The 17723-nt window shown below is 36.9% G+C and overlaps 1 protein-coding gene and 2 non-coding genes across 3 annotated transcripts; all 3 read left to right on the plus strand.

Moving 5' to 3' along the window:
• The first annotated feature begins 1496 nt into the window (after positions 1 to 1496).
• On the plus strand, positions 1497 to 1598 carry dre-mir-462 (microRNA 462). Its single transcript, NR_030103.1, has one exon. It is a non-coding gene; the product is annotated as a microRNA 462 (primary transcript).
• A 124-nt stretch (positions 1599 to 1722) lies between these two features.
• On the plus strand, positions 1723 to 1812 carry dre-mir-731 (microRNA 731). Its single transcript, NR_030513.1, has one exon. It is a non-coding gene; the product is annotated as a microRNA 731 (primary transcript).
• A 1184-nt stretch (positions 1813 to 2996) lies between these two features.
• On the plus strand, positions 2997 to 17264 carry dalrd3 (DALR anticodon binding domain containing 3). Its single transcript, NM_001123326.1, has 13 exons — positions 2997 to 3353; positions 10747 to 11051; positions 11122 to 11432; positions 12605 to 12663; positions 12751 to 12852; positions 14100 to 14164; positions 14281 to 14339; positions 14469 to 14551; positions 14626 to 14752; positions 14841 to 14899; positions 15083 to 15199; positions 15326 to 15394; positions 16379 to 17264. The coding sequence occupies exons 1-13, from the start codon at positions 3153 to 3155 to the stop codon at positions 16496 to 16498; spliced, it is 1677 nt and encodes a 558-aa protein (NP_001116798.1). The 5' UTR covers positions 2997 to 3152; the 3' UTR covers positions 16499 to 17264.
• The last annotated feature ends 459 nt before the right edge of the window (positions 17265 to 17723 follow it).

The raw sequence follows: 17723 nt of genomic DNA on the forward strand, positions 1-17723 counted from the left end.
AGGAAAAGTACACACTTTCAAAAGAGCAAATTATAATTCCTGAGAAAAACTGCTCAATTAGAGTAATTTGAGTATTTGTAATTTGTTACTTTACTCCACTGGTAATCTAATTTATATGCACATATATATATATATATATATATATATATATATATATATATATATATATATATATATATATATATATATATATATATATATATATATATATATTGTAAAGCTTCCTATGTATAAAATATTAATTTAAATGAGAGATTTGTGAGGGGTATACTCATATATGCACTGTATATTTACATTTACTCATATAGCAGAGGCTTTTATCCAAAGCGACTAACAGCATTGAATGAAGCATTTCAAATCATCAGAGTTGCAGCATATAAATGCTATGACAATTCATTTAATTTATTTATTAAAAGTGCATAAATATATAGCACCCACAATACACTGAGTAAGTTAGCCATAATCACCTGAGTTAATTTTTCATAAAACAGAGATAAATATGTCAAATCAAAAGACAGAGATGACAGGAGTTATGAGAAGAGAAAAGAGAAGGGAAAGACATTGAGATGTTTGGAGGGGGAGGTTGTGGGCAGTCTAGTGAAGAAGTGAAAGTGAAAATGTTCCTCAGATTTCTGAGGAGGAAGTCAGGAGGCATAAATACGCAAACGCTCTTTGACAAACTCACACAAGCCAGACAGCCGAGAGTGAGAGAGAGAGAGAGAGAGAGAGAGAGAGAGAGAGAGAGAAGGGGGGACAGAGAGCAGAAGAAGAGGACGAATGACAGAAGCAGGTAAAGTGAAAATATTCATCCCAGCTCTTTCATATCTGTCTATTTTATCCGTCGTGTTCAGCATATCCTTCTCTCTGCTTGCTCATCACTGAGAGGAAAGGTTTTCTTTCATTTCTCTTCACCTTTCTCTACTTCTTTCTTTCATTTTGCTGTCCTGTCTTCTTTTTTGCAAGTTGAAATGCTTTGAAATATGAAAAAGCTCGTGGAGATTCACATCTAATTCTTTCATTTTGTTTTAGTCAGTTTGTAAAAATATGAGGAAATCTTCAGGTGAAACAAGGAAAGACAGTGAGAGGAGATCACATCAACTTTGAATATTTTTGAAAGGTTGTCGTTTCTAAAATGAAGTCAGCTAGTTCCTCCTTTCGCTTAACTTTCTGCTGTTAATTTTATGTAATGTTCAATCTCCTTTTTTCATCTTTTCTTCTTTTAACTTGCATAACCCCCCTTCACCCTGTCTCTCCCTCCCTCTCTCTGCCCACTCTTCCCTGATAGGGAACAGGTTTTTCAAGACACAAGTCTACAGATGAAGCCAGATAAATAAACAAGCTTAATTCTTTTGCAAAGGCGTCATTCTTTCTGGTGGAAAAGACTGTTTGAATGCCACTTCATTTTCATTTTTTAAACAAATATGTATGTTTTTTGTGAAGTAATGTTGAATGGTGTGTTGCTGGACGTGTTTTTTCAGCGTGAAATGTCCACAGCAGTCTGGATGGTAACGGAACCCATAATGCAGCTGTTTGGTTGATTGATTGACAGCTGTCTGTGGATTCCGTGCCCCTCCTTTCTTGCAGGAGCTCATTGAGATATAATGAGAATTACACTTGGTTTTGAATGTAAGTGTAAAGAGTATGAGGTATGACCTGCTTAAAATTGTGAATAAGTACTCACAGAATGTGTATTTGTGTAAACCATGTGTGTATCTGATTTACTGATGCTGATCTGGAATGACACGTTTTCTCCCGGATCGCCAGAAATATGTTTCGCCACCGGGAACTTCGTGTCAGCCAAGATTGGCATCAATTCCTGACAATCAGAAGTCTTCTGAATTTAACAAACTTTAGAAAAACTACAGAATTTCTGACTGAAATGTTTGATTAGAGGTTTCAATATTGTCTCTAATATTCTTCAATAAATCAAGACCATTGGTCATAACATCACTTGTGGGGTTTTACTTATTTACTTGTGGGCCTTTGTCATCCAAACTCCTAAAGAGGTTTCGAGTATTCTGGTGTTATGGAGAAGAATGACAGGTTTGTGTGTTCAATAGCTGACAGGTTGGGAGCAGGATCATTTGGTTTTGTAGATTTTACTGTGATATAACATAAATATGTGACCCAATGTTGTAGCTGATCTGGGACCAGATCCAATTCTTACTGTAAACCACAACATGTGACATGCATTCTGGCTCAAGTTCAGCTCCTAAAGGCAACTGTTAGGCTACCTGCACCAAACAAAGCGGAAGAACTCAAATAAAAGCTAAACAACCGGCACTCAAATATGAAGTGTGACCAGATCTCGCTTATGCAACCATTTACAGTATGAGTAGTTTGATATGGAAATATCTGTGTTTTCCGGTCAGGAGTCAGTTGTTAAAACCTGTTTATCCTGGCAACATAATTCAGCCTGTTTATAGATTAGCTTGAGTAAAACTTGGTTATAATCATTTGAACAAATATAACAAATTTGAGCATGCTTTTTTGTATTTTTAAGTATTATTTCATTACTCAAAAATCAAAATGTTATTATCTTTCACTCATCCTGATATTTTTCAGATCAGAAAAGGAGAAACAAATTGAAGAACGTCCAAAATGTTTTCCATGGAAATGAATGTGAATAGTGACCATAACGTTAAATAACATTTGCTCTAATATTTTTTACAAATGTCAATACACTTTTCCTTTTTAAAAGACAAAGTGATTTACAATAATTAAAGTCATGTGTGTTCATTAGAAAAGCAAGAAAAATATGACACATTTTAACAGGAAGAAAGTAATATCAGGAAAAGCAATGTGTAGAATATATCATGTTATAATAATAGTAATAATACCATTCTGCTTATAAACAAAACATATTTTATCAAAAAAAGCACTTTTACTTTCTGTTCTGTCACTGAAAGACCTTCATGGTTTGCCACACCCAAAATGGCGCCTTTCAGAAGGTCGGAAGCAAATACTAGTGTTACATAATTTTCAGTCCTCTTCTGACCGGTGACGTTCCTTAACGTTCCGGTCCCCAATGCATACATCTGTTTTGATCGGTGATCAATCGGAGCACAGCACCGCAGTGCTTCAACTGTGAAGCCCAGTAACAGTCTTCGAATTCAGGCACTAACAACAATGCCAGCATATTGAGTGCTATCATGGAGGAATCCGCGCCGTTTAGCATCGTGTCCACCGTAAAAGCGCTGAGCGGCGCGCTACGCGGAGATGCTGGACATGAAGCGGACATCAGCCGCGAGCGAGAGAAGCTCTGGTTCAAGGAGAGCAGCGCCAAAAACCTGAGAAACCGAGACTTCTTGGCCCCCAACACGGTTCTGACGACGCTGTATGCCGGTGGAGAGGTCAGTGTGAAATGTGTGCTTATGTGTGCTGTTTTTATTCTCGGTGTTCAGAGCTCTGTCTGGCCTGCACCAGTGACAGATGCGCTCTCGAGCTTCTCCGCATGGGGATTTTACGCATGGTTTGAGGCGCCGTGTTGGACACTTCAGGCTTCTGCTTGGGCTTGTGGATGGAGTCAGTGACACAGAACTGTCAGGAAATCAGCATTCAGTGTTAAACCCGAGCTCTGCACAGACACGCAGGGCGCCAGCTAGACTGTTGACATTGGTCGCATCGACCAAACATTTGAACCCTGCGGCAGAAATGATTAACTCCTCACTGCCCGAGAGATCTGGGTCAAAATGTGCTATTTACACCGACATGCTTTAGGAGAAACACGGTGTCGTTTTACAGTCTGTTTCTATCACCGAATCAAAATAATATAAATAAATGAGGTAAAGATGGTTTTATATTCACACATTGGTTTAGTGACAACTTGTGTCATGCTCTTTATATTGTTTACCATGGTACTTTGAATATTCGGCCTGAAATCACATGCAAGTATGACATCAAAACAACATTAGCACTGTTTATTTGATTGTAAACAATGCTGTACTTTGACAGTCATCGGCTTCTAATTTGATTTCACTTGCAAATAATACTTTTCTGAAATTATGTTATTAGGGAGAAAGTGTGTGAATATAAAACAAATTTTACTTCAATATTTAATTGGGGTAAAGTTGATTTTATATTCACAGATTCTTGATATTTATAATTTCAGAAAAGTATTCTTTGCAAACTCTAAATACTGAAATCATATTAGCAGCCGATGACTGTCAAAGTACAGCATTGTTCACCATCAAATAAATAGTGCTAATGTTGTTTTGAAGTCATACTTGCATTCGATTTCTGACTGTTCATTTAAAAGTACCATGGTAAACAATATAGGGACCGTGTCACAAGCTGTGACTGAACGAATGTGTGAATATAAAACCAACTTTACTTCAGTAACAATATAACGTTATTTTTAGTCTTACTGATGTTTTTTTTAACATCTCATCTGAAATTTCCCTCTGAATTTCTATAAAATCAAAATTGTGTGCTAAAATATCAGATTAGCTGCACTACACTCTCAATTCTGACTTAATCTAAATAATTACTGTGTTATTAAATATTTAAATTGTGCAGTGTAAATTATGCACTGGATTTTCTTTTGACGTTATGCATTTTGAGGTGCAGTTTCATCTTGCACATCTGAATTGTATTTCAGCACCTCTAGAGGAAAAAATGAGTGACATTTCAAACAAAGCTTTTTCCAGTATATAAATGTACCAACTAAAATGAGGATGATAATAATGATTTATCTGATTAATATATATATATAGTATATATAATGATTAGTAATGATTTACCCATTTTGTCTATATCTGATAAAAAGTCCAGCAGAAATCATTTTTGCACTGATGTGGAAGTTGCAAATGCTTCAGTACATCCATACAATTGATAATGTACAATTCTCTGCTGTTTCAATTGGTATCAATTGTATCAATTGGTTATGTCACGTTGATTAAAATGTATTTTAATCCGTCTCTGAAATGGTTGAACAGGTTCTCATATTATTTTTTTGTCATTATTCATTTTTCTAAAAAACGTTATTAGAAATTTTTTCTTAATCTGTCCTGAATTGGTCAGTTGCTCCCAGATGAATCTCGACTTTCTCTAACAAAGGTGTATATCAAAGGAGATTGCCTTATGTTCACATTTCTATTTTTTTGTTTTGTGCTATGCAGTGCTGTCTTTTCCTTTCTGTATCAAAATGACATGGTCTGTCAACAAATTACTGCACAAATAGTAATAACGTAAATGTGTTCTTGCAATCTCTTGCAATCAAACTCCCACATACACTAAGATGTAATCTACAACTTACAATAAAAATTGTATAAACAAATTTAAATTGTCAACAAAATAGTAGCCATAGTTTACACCAGAACATCCCTCCAGAGTACACTGTTATACTGACAACATGACTAATTAATCTGACTGTCTTATTCCTACAAAGCGGCACAATGACTTGTCATTTTGACAGCACTGACATGTTCACGGACACAGATAAAAATTTTGAGAGTCGAACTAAAGATTTTGAGCAAGAGACTTGTGGATAATCCATGCTGTTTTGCTATTTGTATGAGTTGTTTTGAGAAATGCACTTACTGCTTTGCAAATTTCAACAATTTTCTGATAAATGTACCAAAGCGACAAAGAAAAAAATAACATTCCCATAACTAAAATTCAAATTTTTATACAATCACTGTTTGGCGTTATTTACAATTTTACTTTTAAAAAAAGTATCAATTATAAACTGTTTGTTTTATAATGGAGGTCAAAGGTGCCTCTAACAAAACCGATCGCCTAGCATAGTTTTAAAAAAGTGTTTACAATTTTGTAGCAAAAGTGCGAACATGGCATCACTGAAGTATTATTATTATTTTTATCATGGACCTTTTTACATTTCCAGATCCTCAGTAGCGGAAGACGTCATAGTTGGGTAAACTTAGAGGGCAGTGAATGGAAGAATACAACAAATAATTTTTTTACAATCCTATTTGCTGAAATAATAAAAGGAAAAACTCTCTGATGGTGTTATCAAATAATGACGGCAGTCAAAGGAGAGAATAACGTCAAATTTACTCTCAGCCCCATAGAAAGCTGCATTACAAACACCTTGCATAAACGGCAGTTCGTTTTTTTGCAATTTGACACAAAGATGATATACTACATACATGAATGCATAAAAATATTCATGCAATTTTTACAAATCTAAATATGAAAAACTTTATCATGAACGTTAAACACATCATAACAGTCTTGTGAAAAAGGTCTGCTATTATTATTATTTATTATTAATCCTGGAACACAATTTCAACAAAATAATCAGATTTGATAGACATTATAGTCAATAGTCAAGTTAGGTTTACAACAGGAATTAGGGTTGTTGCTAGATCGGATATGGTTTGGCCTGACGTTAACAAGAATTATTTGTATTATTTATTAAATTTCCCTTTAATTGTATTTTATTAACGCCTACACCCACCCCAACCCTAAACTCAACCGTCACAGTAACGTAAAAACAGTTGTTGTACCGAGTATTATTTATGCTATCTATTAAATTACCCAATAAAGTGTATTTTGTAATGCCTACCCCCACCCCCACCCCAACCCTAAACCCAACCATCACAGTACTGTTAAAATATTAATTCTTATTATATAGTGTCATAAAAAAAATACTCATACATTGATGTGCATATCTCACTTCCAGCCGGCCGCGTACAATCTAGACTTTACCAAGAATTAGGTCTTCTTAATTCAAAAAGAACTTTTGATCATTTTCGTATTTAAAGCTCACTGTTTTAATTTACTATGACTGATAGAAGATGAAATTTTGCTATTTTCCTGGTCTGGGTTTCTCCATAACGATGTATCATAGCTTTTAAGAGCATTCTGCAAGTGCAAGGTTGCAACACCATGTACATTTCCCAAAAAGGCATGTAACAATGGTGCAAGAACACTGTCTACATGCTTTTTAGTCGCTGTCCACTTCAAAAGTGCTGAAACATAACCTTATATGGAGTCGTGACCTGAAAGTTTAACACTAATCGCCATCTCTTGTGGACTAGAATTCAATAAAAAGCACATACATGCAGACTGGGACATAAAACGGCTGGATAAAACTTAAGGGTAACCCTTCCGTGGTGTTGGGGATGTTTTCATACACTCTGGTTGTTCTCCCTATTTGGGAAGAGGTACCATTGGTCATTTTTCCTTTTGATCATCAGTTGCAGTGCAAAAAAGCTTAGTTTCTGGCTTTTGTAGTTATATGGAGTATTGTGTGTGTGTGTGTGTGTGCGTAGGTGCGTGTGTGCGTGAGAGAGACCTTTGCATACTTGAATTGATATGTCTGAGAAAATCATAAAAAGCACCTCTGAACATAGTAAACATAGTAAGTGTATTTGTGCACCCACATTATAATTTGCTGTTTTACTCCATAGAGCTCCATATTCAAGCCAAAAACTCTGTGCCAACTGATGTGCCAGTTTTACTTCTTCCCAACAGTGAAAACTACCAACAATCAAGAAGGCATGATTATATGGAGTCGCAGCTTTGCATTAAAAAATGTTGTTATAGTAGAACTCAACAGTGCCATGAATATAACAAAAGGGGAGTCCATTTGAACAATATTTATCAATATGGTTATCAATAAAAATAACCAATAAATGGATGGGTTTCATGCACGTCCATGCAAGTCATTGACAGATTTTTATCGGCCTCATCCGGAACAGTGACGAGTCTGCATACAGACAGGAGGTGGAGCGGCTGGCTTTATGGTTGCAGACACAATAACCTGGAGCTGAACACGCTCAAAACAGTGGAGATGATAGTGGACTTTAGGAGAACCCCCCCTGCAGTTCCCCCACTCGCTATCATGAACAGCACTGTGGCTGCAATGGAGTCATTCAGGTTCCTGGGCACCACCATCTCTCAGGATCTGAAGTGGAACATTCACAGACTCTACTGTGAAGAAAGCCCAGCAGAGACAGTACTTCCTTCGTCAGCTGAGGAAGTTCAACCTGCCACAGGAGCTGCTCATACAGTTCTACTCGGCTGTCATCCAATCTATCCTCTGCACTTCAATCACCGTCTGGTTCAGCTCATCTGCCAAAACCGACCTCCGTAGACTACAGCAAATAGTCCGGACTGCTGAACAAATCACTGGCCCTACCCTTCCTACATTCAATAACTGTACTCTTCCAGAGTGAGTAAAAGGGCTTGCAAAATCACTCTGGATGCCTCGCACCCAGCACACTACCTGTTTGAACTATTACCATCTGGTCGGCGCTTCAGAGCACCAAGCACAAAAACAGCCAGACACAGGAAAACTTTCTTTCCTCAGGCCATCTACCTTATGAACAGTTAAATATTCCCCAACTGTGCAATAAATATGTGCAATACTTTCTTATATGTACTTGTACACAGCACCTTATATCAAAATAAAATGCAATACTTTCTCCATTCGTATTTGTACACAGCACCTTATAACCTTTATATTAATAACAAATCTGTACATACAATTCAACATCTAGATTTCTTGACTAACTGCATCTCTGTTTAATGTTTATCGTCTTTTCTTTCATATTTATTTTGTGTTGTCACTTGTCACTTTATGTACACTGGAAGCTTCTGTAGCCAAAACAAGTTCCTTGTGTGTGTGTGTGAAGCACACTTGGCAATAAAACGGATTCTGATTCTACCTTGAGGTTGCTTGAGTGTTGTTTATATGATATTCATAGAGAGTGAATGAGTTCATGTGCTACTGAAAGTAAACATTGCTCAGGGAAAACACTAATTAAAAATGGAATCAGTACATAAAATGCCTAATTACAAAGATGATCAAGAAAAAGTGTGTTCTCTGTCCTTGCAGCTATTTATCTGAATCTGTGTAGGTCCACAGAACGGAGAATAGAACTGACCTCTGCAGGAGCTGAGAGAGGATTTTGTAAGCTCTGCTGATGCTCGTATTGGCTGTCGCTCAAGAAAGTCACCCATCATTCGCATAACGTTGAGCGATTCTCAATTTTGTTGCATCGCTCAAATTGCCCACATCCGGTCGCCACAATCGCTGTTGCTTGCGTAGCCAGATTTTGGTGGAAGTTGCTCACTGTCTATTGAAATAAACGCCCCCTTGTTACTTTATCGATGCGTGTACCTCTTAGTGTGATTGGGGCATCACTCTGAGCCTGGTTAGAACCTGGATGGGAGACTACATGAGAAAACTAGGTTGACGTTTGAAGTGGTGTTAATCAGACCAGCAGAGGGTGCTCAACATGGAGTCCTAACACCCTCGTATAGTAAAGAGAACACTATAAACTTTCATATGAGACGAGAGGTCCCGACTCTCTGTGGTCGTAAAAAAATACCATGGCACTTCTCACAAAGAATACTGAGTAACCTCAGGGTACAAATTTTCTTCATGGTTTAAAAAAAAAAAAAGAGAAAGATGCTAATGCTCTGATCCAATTCAATGATTTATGCTAAGCTAAGCTAAAAGTGCTCCTGTCAGACCTGGGGCCTCATGTACGAAGACTTGCGTGGAAATCTTACTAAAACATTGCGTACGCACAAAGCTGTAAATGTGCGTACGCAGAAAAAATTCAGATGTATGAAACACTGCGTACGCCGAATCCCACGCATATTCTTTTGTACATCCGAATGAACGTGAAACTGAGCGCAACATGCACGAGCGCAAAACCCCTCCCTGCCTCCTCCCCCGTATGAATATGCTAATGACTCTACTTTGGCAAAACCCAACGAAAAAGCAATGGCAAAAGCCAGCAAAAAGAGAAACTTTGAACAGAATGTGAATTGGAGGTGCTGCTTTCGGAGGTAGACCAGAGAGAAACTGTGTTATTTATTATATTATTTAAAATAGAGAAAGGAGAGTTTAGCTGATGCGGTTAACACAGTTGGGTCTGAACATCGCACTGTGTGGATTAAAAAAATTAATTGTGCGATGTCAAGGTGTTAATTGTTGTAGACCATTAACTGTCTTAGTGGCGCAGCTCGTAAAACACGTCAACATGTTTTGACACGTTCGAGCATGAACTCGGTTCGAATCCAGCGTCTGATGATCTCATCCTTCTTTTTTTCCCCCCGCTACATATCAGATTCACATATTCACTATTTATCACGAGGAAGACAAGAAGGATTCATTAATAAGTCTGTGCATCATATTTTATCTGCACATTTATTGAATGGAAATGTTTCTGATTCACGCATGCAAATTCATCTTCAGATGGTGCCTTTATAGCAATGTGCGTGCAGTAGATCGCTCCCATTACATTGGGAAAACAGGCGACCACTGCAAATTGCAGTTTAATGTTTGGCTGGTCAACTGTATGGTATGGAAACCTTATATACGTACTCGATGAACCTGTCTCATACAGCTGCCATTGCAAGCCTCAAAGACACTTTGTAAAGAGCAATTTAACACAACTGCCTCTAGGAGTCGCCAATGGAAATAAAACAGACATGCACAAAAAATGTGCGTACGCCAGCCATGAAGCTGGCGTAGAGCTGCACACATTACCACGTTCATTTCATCGTTAGTAAATCCAAACGTAAGCGATTCTCGCGAGAGACCCCTGGAGATCAGCTGAATGGATTCAAAAAGGATAAAACTCAATTGTTTATCTCTAGCAGACTTGAGCATGTGAATGTTCCTTTAAAAATGGCATCTGTGCATTGTTTTGTGCATCTTTCAAGTCTCTAAATCCTATTTTGAACAATGTTTAGTCTAATGAGAATGTTTTCACAGGGAGCAGTGAATGTGTGTGGTTTTCATGATTTTGTGTGTATGTACAGGTTCCCTCGGATGTTCTCAGTGCTGTTCGCGCTCTTAGGGGCAGTGGTGTACTGCCGATCGGAGCCACTGAGGTGACAACCGAAGGTCTGCGTGTGTGTGTGGATCGCTGTGCAGCGTTCAGAGGTGTTTTATGTGGAATAATGCCATACCTGAAACCTGCGGCTCAAAGACAGGGCTGTGTCCTCATCAACTGTCCGGCCCTCCACACCAAACAAAGCGTACCATCTCCAGATACTCTAGCTTTGGGCCAGCTACGCACCATTCTCATTGCTGACCACCTCGGGGCACAGCTCAGAAGACAAGGGTACGTGCTTTAACTTTTCAGGCCTTGACTGCACATTATAGACATAGTACTGAACCCTTTCTTTATTCAGGTACACGGTGTCCTTTTGTCCAGCCTTGCCTCAGGAGAGTGATATTGTCAACTTTCTGAAGACACTGGGCATTGATTGGCCAACAGTCCCTGTCAGCTGGACAAATGAGGACCGGGAAGAGAAGATGAAGAAAGCTTTAGAGAACTCAGCCTATAGAGACAGAGAGACGGAGAAGGGGAAGAGGAGAAGCAGAGGAGAAGAAATAGAGGGAGAAAAGAGAGGGCTAAAAGAGGATGTTAGGATTAACCTGAAACAAGTGGTACAGGATGAGAACCTGAACGGATATGATCCCAGTCTTGGAACTTGTACAGGTGAGTTGTGGTTTTTAAGTTTTGTTTATTAAATCTCATTAGAGAACATTTCCTAAGATTTAGTTTGTAGATTTGGGTTTATGGATGCAAGATTAATATTTTATATTTTATAAAACAAAAAATAAAACTTTGGGCTTTATAATATTTCCTAAATAGAAGCTTTCTTTTTTTAGGAGCTTTAAATAAACACTTTTTTTACAAAATAGGCTCATTTTTCAAGTCCCCTACAGTTAAACAGTTAAATTTTTCCGTTTTTGAATCCATTCATCAAGGAGCTTTGCTGCTGTATCATGGCTGCAGCAGGCGCAATGAAATTATCCAGCACATGAAATAGTCTTGGTAACTAGGTACGGCACTGTGTAATATCTTTGGTATGGCAGCAAAGTTTCTTGACTATTATGCTAGAATAAGAGTATAGTTCCTAGACATATTGACCTAGAAAATAGCAACTTAAAGTCTTCGTACAGAATTTAACTACAGATAGTCAAGCTTTAAATAGGAAAAAATTATCAAAACTATTTTTTTAGCAAGATGCTAATGGTCTAATCCAATACAATGACTTATGCTAAGCTAAGATAACAAACCTGGATGTCCCAGTGATGGATTGCAGCTGGAAGGGCATCCGCTGTGTAAAACATATGCTGGATAAGTTCGCTGTTCATTCCGCTGTGGCGACACTAGATTAATAAAGGGACTAACCCGAAAAGAAAATGAATGAATGAATGAAACCTGGATGTTGGCTAAAAAAAGGTAAAGCTCAACTGTTTAACTTGAGTTGTAAAATGATCCTATTTCCAAAAAAGTGGAGTGTTTCTATAAGATGTAAATTAATGTGCCGTAAAGTAAATTTATGATGGGTTAAAATACACCACTTTCAGAATTTACCTATTAATGCACAATATATTGGTGTGATACTGGTCATTGTATGATATTGAGCATTATTTTCATCATTAGACTGTACTAGATCTTTACTAACATTTTTACCTTTAGGCTAACTTTGTCATCATCTTAACACTTTAAGATTCAATAACAGTTTTATGTGCTCTTGAGCAAATCAGGTGGAATATAGTCATGTAGTTTTACATTTCTTAAATATTAAAATTGTAAATTGTATTTAAGAAAATGTAAAAATACTTCTAGAGTACTTATAGTAAAATGTTCTGTGTTTTCAGTGCAAAGAGAAGCTTTGTGTCACCTGGCCCAGCTGGACAGCGCTACAGCAGATTTCCCTGTGAGTCAAGCAGGCCATGTCTCTGCTTAAATTACAGTGCATTGCCATGCTTCAATTGGTCACTTGTAATGGATTTTTCTACTTTAGGCCTCCACTACAACAGCCCTGCATGTCACTTCCTGTCAAGATGAGTTTCGTCAGCAGCAAACAGCCATGCTGTGGAGAGCAGCGGGTGCAACGGCATTGCAGGTTTCACACCTTCAGCCCACTATCACACACATCTGTCTGTCTACAGTCTCTGCGCCAGCCAACTTACCAGTTGATTTCTGATCTAAATAACTATATATTCTGTCCTGTTAGAGTAAGATTTAGTGTGAGATAGTAAAGAAGTCTTTATCTGTCTGTCTGTCTGTCTGTCTGTCTGTCTGTCTGCCTGTCCATCTATCTATCTATCTATCTATCTATCTATCTATCTATCTATCTATCTATCTATCTATCTATCTATCTATCTATCTATCTATCTATCTATCTATCTATCTATCTATCTGTCTGTCTGTCTGTCTGTCTGTCTGTCTGTCTGTCTGTCTGTCTGTCTGTCTGTCTGTCTGTCTGTCTGTCTGTCTGTCTGTCTGTCTGTCTGTCTGTCTGTCTGTCTGTCTGTCTGCCTGTCCATCTATCTATCTATCTATCTATCTATCTATCTATCTATCTATCTATCTATCTATCTATCTATCTATCTATCTATCTATCTATCTATCTATCTGTCTGTCTGTCTGTCTGTCTGTCTGTCTGTCTGTCTGTCTGTCTGTCTGTCTGTCTGTCTGTCTGTCTGTCTGTCTCTGTCTCTGTCTAAACAAAAATGTCAATATCAAACATCTATTTATTCATCCATCCATTCATTTATCTACAGTATCCATCCATCCATCCATCCATCCATCTATCACTATCTATAGTATCTGACCATCCATCCATCCAAATATGTGTCTGTCTAGATCTATCTAGATTTCAGTTAAATTATGCTATGGTTAGCTACTTTTTAAGTAGCAGTAGTTAGAATTGTTTGCTCAATGAGATTGACCTAAAACCTGATAAAATACTTAATTATGTCATTCTGTTTAGCTTTTTGGAAGAGAAGGATAATTTTTAGAGAAGGAAGAATTTTTAGAGTGTGAATATTTAGGTGTTGTAGTCTACTGATGCCATCAAATTTAAAATAACAATAAATAATAACAAAATTACGTCATTTAATGCATTTCAAATCACATAAAGTACAGAATTTACTACTTTTATCTTTAACGCACATCACAAGCGTTAAAAAAATGTTCTGTAAATGATGAAATCTAAGTAGTATGGAAGTAGGCATTTGCATTTGCTCTAAAATGTGTAAATACACAGATTTCAAGCTGAAACAATACACAAATGGATATGACTACATTTTAGAAAAGCTCTGCTAAAAATGTATTAATAGACACAATTGTTCTTTCCCTCTGTCTTAGAGATTAGTCATCTGTGGTCCTGTTAAAACTCCCGGAGTTCAGATGAATGCAGCTCAGTATTTTCAGTAAGCAAAACTTTATCACAGCTCTTTCTACGTTTGTGTAAATAGTATAATTGTAATGAAACTGTTATCTGTAAGTCTAATGTAATAACTACAGTGTTACATCTTTGGCTATGCAGGTTAAGAAAAGCTCAGATGAAAGAAGCCTCTGAAATGAAGTACGGAGACCAAGTTGAAGGTTGGTTTGTGTCTGTATATCTCTGAAAAATATATGGACATGTTGTGATTTATTTATCTATATTGGTATTAGTATACATATAAAAATATTATATTAACTGTCAATTTGCTATTAATTTGCTATCTTTAGGTCAGACGTGGGATGACATCATTAGAGTAATGACGTCGGCCACAGTGAGATTTGAACTATTGTCCACGGTGCACACAAGTCCAGTGAGTGTGTTTTTACTAGCACATGTATTGAATATTCTGTGCTGCATCAGAGATGATTGACAGCTCTTTTTCAGGTGACCTTAGATGTGCAGCGGGACAGTGGGGTGTCCACAAAGGGCCCCAGGGGTGGAGTCTTTGTCATGTATAACTGCGCTCGGCTCCATACACTCTTCAGCAGCTACGAAAAAGGAGTGGAACAAGGTAAAACGCATACACTTTAGTCACTTATGATTTATATTCAGTATTTTTGTCAAGATGTTATATCTCAGTCTTTTTAAAAAATGTGTAGGTCTTTATCCTGAAATCCCAGGAGGCACAGAGCTGGACTTTTCTGCTCTAAAAGAGGAGGTAAAGCAATTTGAGACTAACAGGTTTTATTAAACATCCTGTTTATTTTGTACAGGCAAACTCAAAGATTAAAGTGGACCGGTTTCTTTTGCATTCTTAAGTGTTTTTTTTTGCTGCTTATAAATATTTTGTGTTTGTTTGTTTTGTTTATAAAGTAAGCTAATGTTGATATTTCATCATTAGGGGGAGTGGCTTCTTCTTTTTAATTACCTCATTCCATTCTCTGAAATTCTGGACCAATCAGCACAGACTCTGGAGCATGAAGGGGGTGGAGCCAGAGTTCAATTAAGAACTGAACAGGTGCCTTTTTTGGCTTATAAACAGGGTTTTTAGGGTGTATTTACTCTTATTATATTTAGTCTTCTGTTTGGTGTCATAGAATCTTAATACAGCTTCTCTTAACTGAATGTTTTGTTTGTTTGTCAGGTGTGCAGATTTCTGGTGTCTCTCAGTAAAGATTTTAGTTCCTACTACAACAGAGTTCACGTCCTTGGGGTAAGAAATTATGGGTCTGCATGATTCTTTGACAATCATTGAAGAAATTTTAGAGAGTATTATTTGTTTATAAACAAATTAGACAAAATATTATAACTTCCTGTTACAGTGTGATCATTTACAATAGTGAATCGCAGGATATGCAATGTTGAGACTGGATAATAATTCATCCTTTGCATGTGTTTTTGATGCCTGTGACTGTATAATGATTTTAAAAGCACTCTGCATAAGAAATTATACCCTTTTTGTTACCATTAATGATTAATTTTTGTTAATTATTTTTATTTTTATTATTCAATTACTGCATCTGGATACTGTTAAACTCAGAAGCGATAAAACACTGTTGATTTCAATTGCATCTTTTTCAATATTGTATTTATAGATTGTTTATTAGATTTTATGGAGATGCACTCCCACTGCACACTCATCCCAGTCAATCTATCATTATAAATTCGTTCCAAATCGAGATATTGATTCATCTGGTGAAATTGTTTTCAGTTGTCAGAAAACATAATGTATATCAGAACATCGCAATGTCAGTTTTTACCAATGTCTTGCAGCCCACTGCCCTAGTTCCTAGAACTATTGGCAGAAGTACCTGCATTTTGATGTCTTCACACCACAGGGATTAATAATGGAGACATCTTTGGCTCTTAATACACCTTTTGTGGGAACTAATTAGCTCCTACTTCAGAGCAGGATCTAATCACGCACGATAGAAACTCCAATGATTAACTTGCCCTGCTAGCTAGTTTATAACCACCTAGTGCAAAAGCCCTACTTGTTGTCTCATCATATTGTATTTGGCTCATCAGTTTATATGTATATTTCACAGCCTTTAAACACTGCCTATGGGTTAATATTTGTAGCATTTAATGAATGAAAGGATATGTATTCTGCATATTTGTGCAGGACATTGTACAATTTAAAGCCAATTAACATTCTCCTACTTCTCATTCTCTCTCCCTCTGTCTTTCTATCTAGGAGCCTCTGCCTCATCTTTTTAATCAGATGTTTTGTCGTTTATTATTGCTGAGAGCATTAAGAGAACTTTACCACAGCGCCCTGGACTCCCTGAACCTTCCTCCAATCCCACAACTATAGCATCATGCACTCAAGAAGCCACAAACTCTCTCCCTTAACAGCCAACACTCGCCCATTTTTCTTGATTATTACACCTTACTTATCCACCTTATACCTATTATTCCCTCACCATGCGGTCCAAATAGCCCAATAGTCTTTTTTCACTCACAAAAACACCGTTCTACCACTGAAATGCCCTACACAAGACCCCTCTAAATCTGTCGCTCCATCCTTTCAGCCAGTAAATTGTATGAGAAATCGCCCTTGCAAATGTCAACAAGTGAATATGAATTGCCCTTCACTACGTTCATAGATTCTGCCCTCCTGCATGATGTATTGTACGTAATAATCTTTAATCAGTGTAAGTGCCCAGCTCTGTTTGTTCCACTGCTGACAGTGTATCGCAGTTGTTCTCTCTCCGTTTGATAGATGCACACAATAAAAAATCTGTCACCGTCTCCGATTAGGAATCATGTCAACGTTTGGCATTCTGGAAATGTCATGATGTGGGATGCCACTTCTTTTAATATAAATTTAATTATGTCTGTACCAAATATGAAGGCTTAATTCTAGAGTTTGTCCTCACTTTTGATGTGTACAGATGTACATCTGAGATTTCTTGTGTGCCATACAGAATTCCAGTGCATTGGTGCTTTCAGTATTCAAAGCCCTGAGAGCAATGAACACATTTAGAGTGACTGTACGTTTTGTTAGTGGTGATCTCACTCGATGTATTCAAAAAAGGAGCAACCCTCTTCATAATTAAAAGAGCGTCTGCTTTAACCAATTGTTTGTTCAAGTGTGGACATAATTGACTCTCTGCATGTCTTTACATTTTTAAGCTTAATTGGGTAACATTAGTAGTGTTTTAATTAATGATTATGGTTTTAATTTAAACTTTTCATACTTTAATTATAATTCATTGGCTACTGATAAATATTATTTTTATTAATTATTTCATTATAATTATTTTATTAATTATTTTCAACAGAATTAATAGATATTATCAATACTGTAGAAATAATACATGCATAACCTTATTTAAATGGCTACTAAATAGAAATTATATTTATATCAATGTCAGAGGTTAACAGATAGCATTTGGATTATGCGACTGAAAAGTAAAACTTAATGTTAAACCATAAAATAAAAAAAGATTTGTTTTTAGATTATTATTATTAAGTAATATTATTAATAAAACTGCAGTAGTACTTGTGAGCGAAATAAAACGTTATAAAAACTTGAG

This window comes from Danio rerio, chromosome 8, assembly GCF_049306965.1.
Source record: "Danio rerio strain Tuebingen ecotype United States chromosome 8, GRCz12tu, whole genome shotgun sequence".
NCBI lineage: Eukaryota > Metazoa > Chordata > Actinopteri > Cypriniformes > Danionidae > Danio > Danio rerio.

Bases quoted from the DNA above. Each gene is read 5' to 3' on its own strand.
- dalrd3 (NM_001123326.1), top strand. From the start codon at position 3,153: ATGGAGGAATCCGCGCCGTTTAGCATCGTGTCCACCGTAAAAGCGCTG. The intron at 12,664-12,750 runs GTGAGTCAAGCA...TTTCTACTTTAG, and splicing joins GCGCTACAGCAGATTTCCCT to GCCTCCACTACAACAGCCCT. The intron at 14,340-14,468 runs GTTGGTTTGTGT...TGCTATCTTTAG, and splicing joins GTACGGAGACCAAGTTGAAG to GTCAGACGTGGGATGACATC.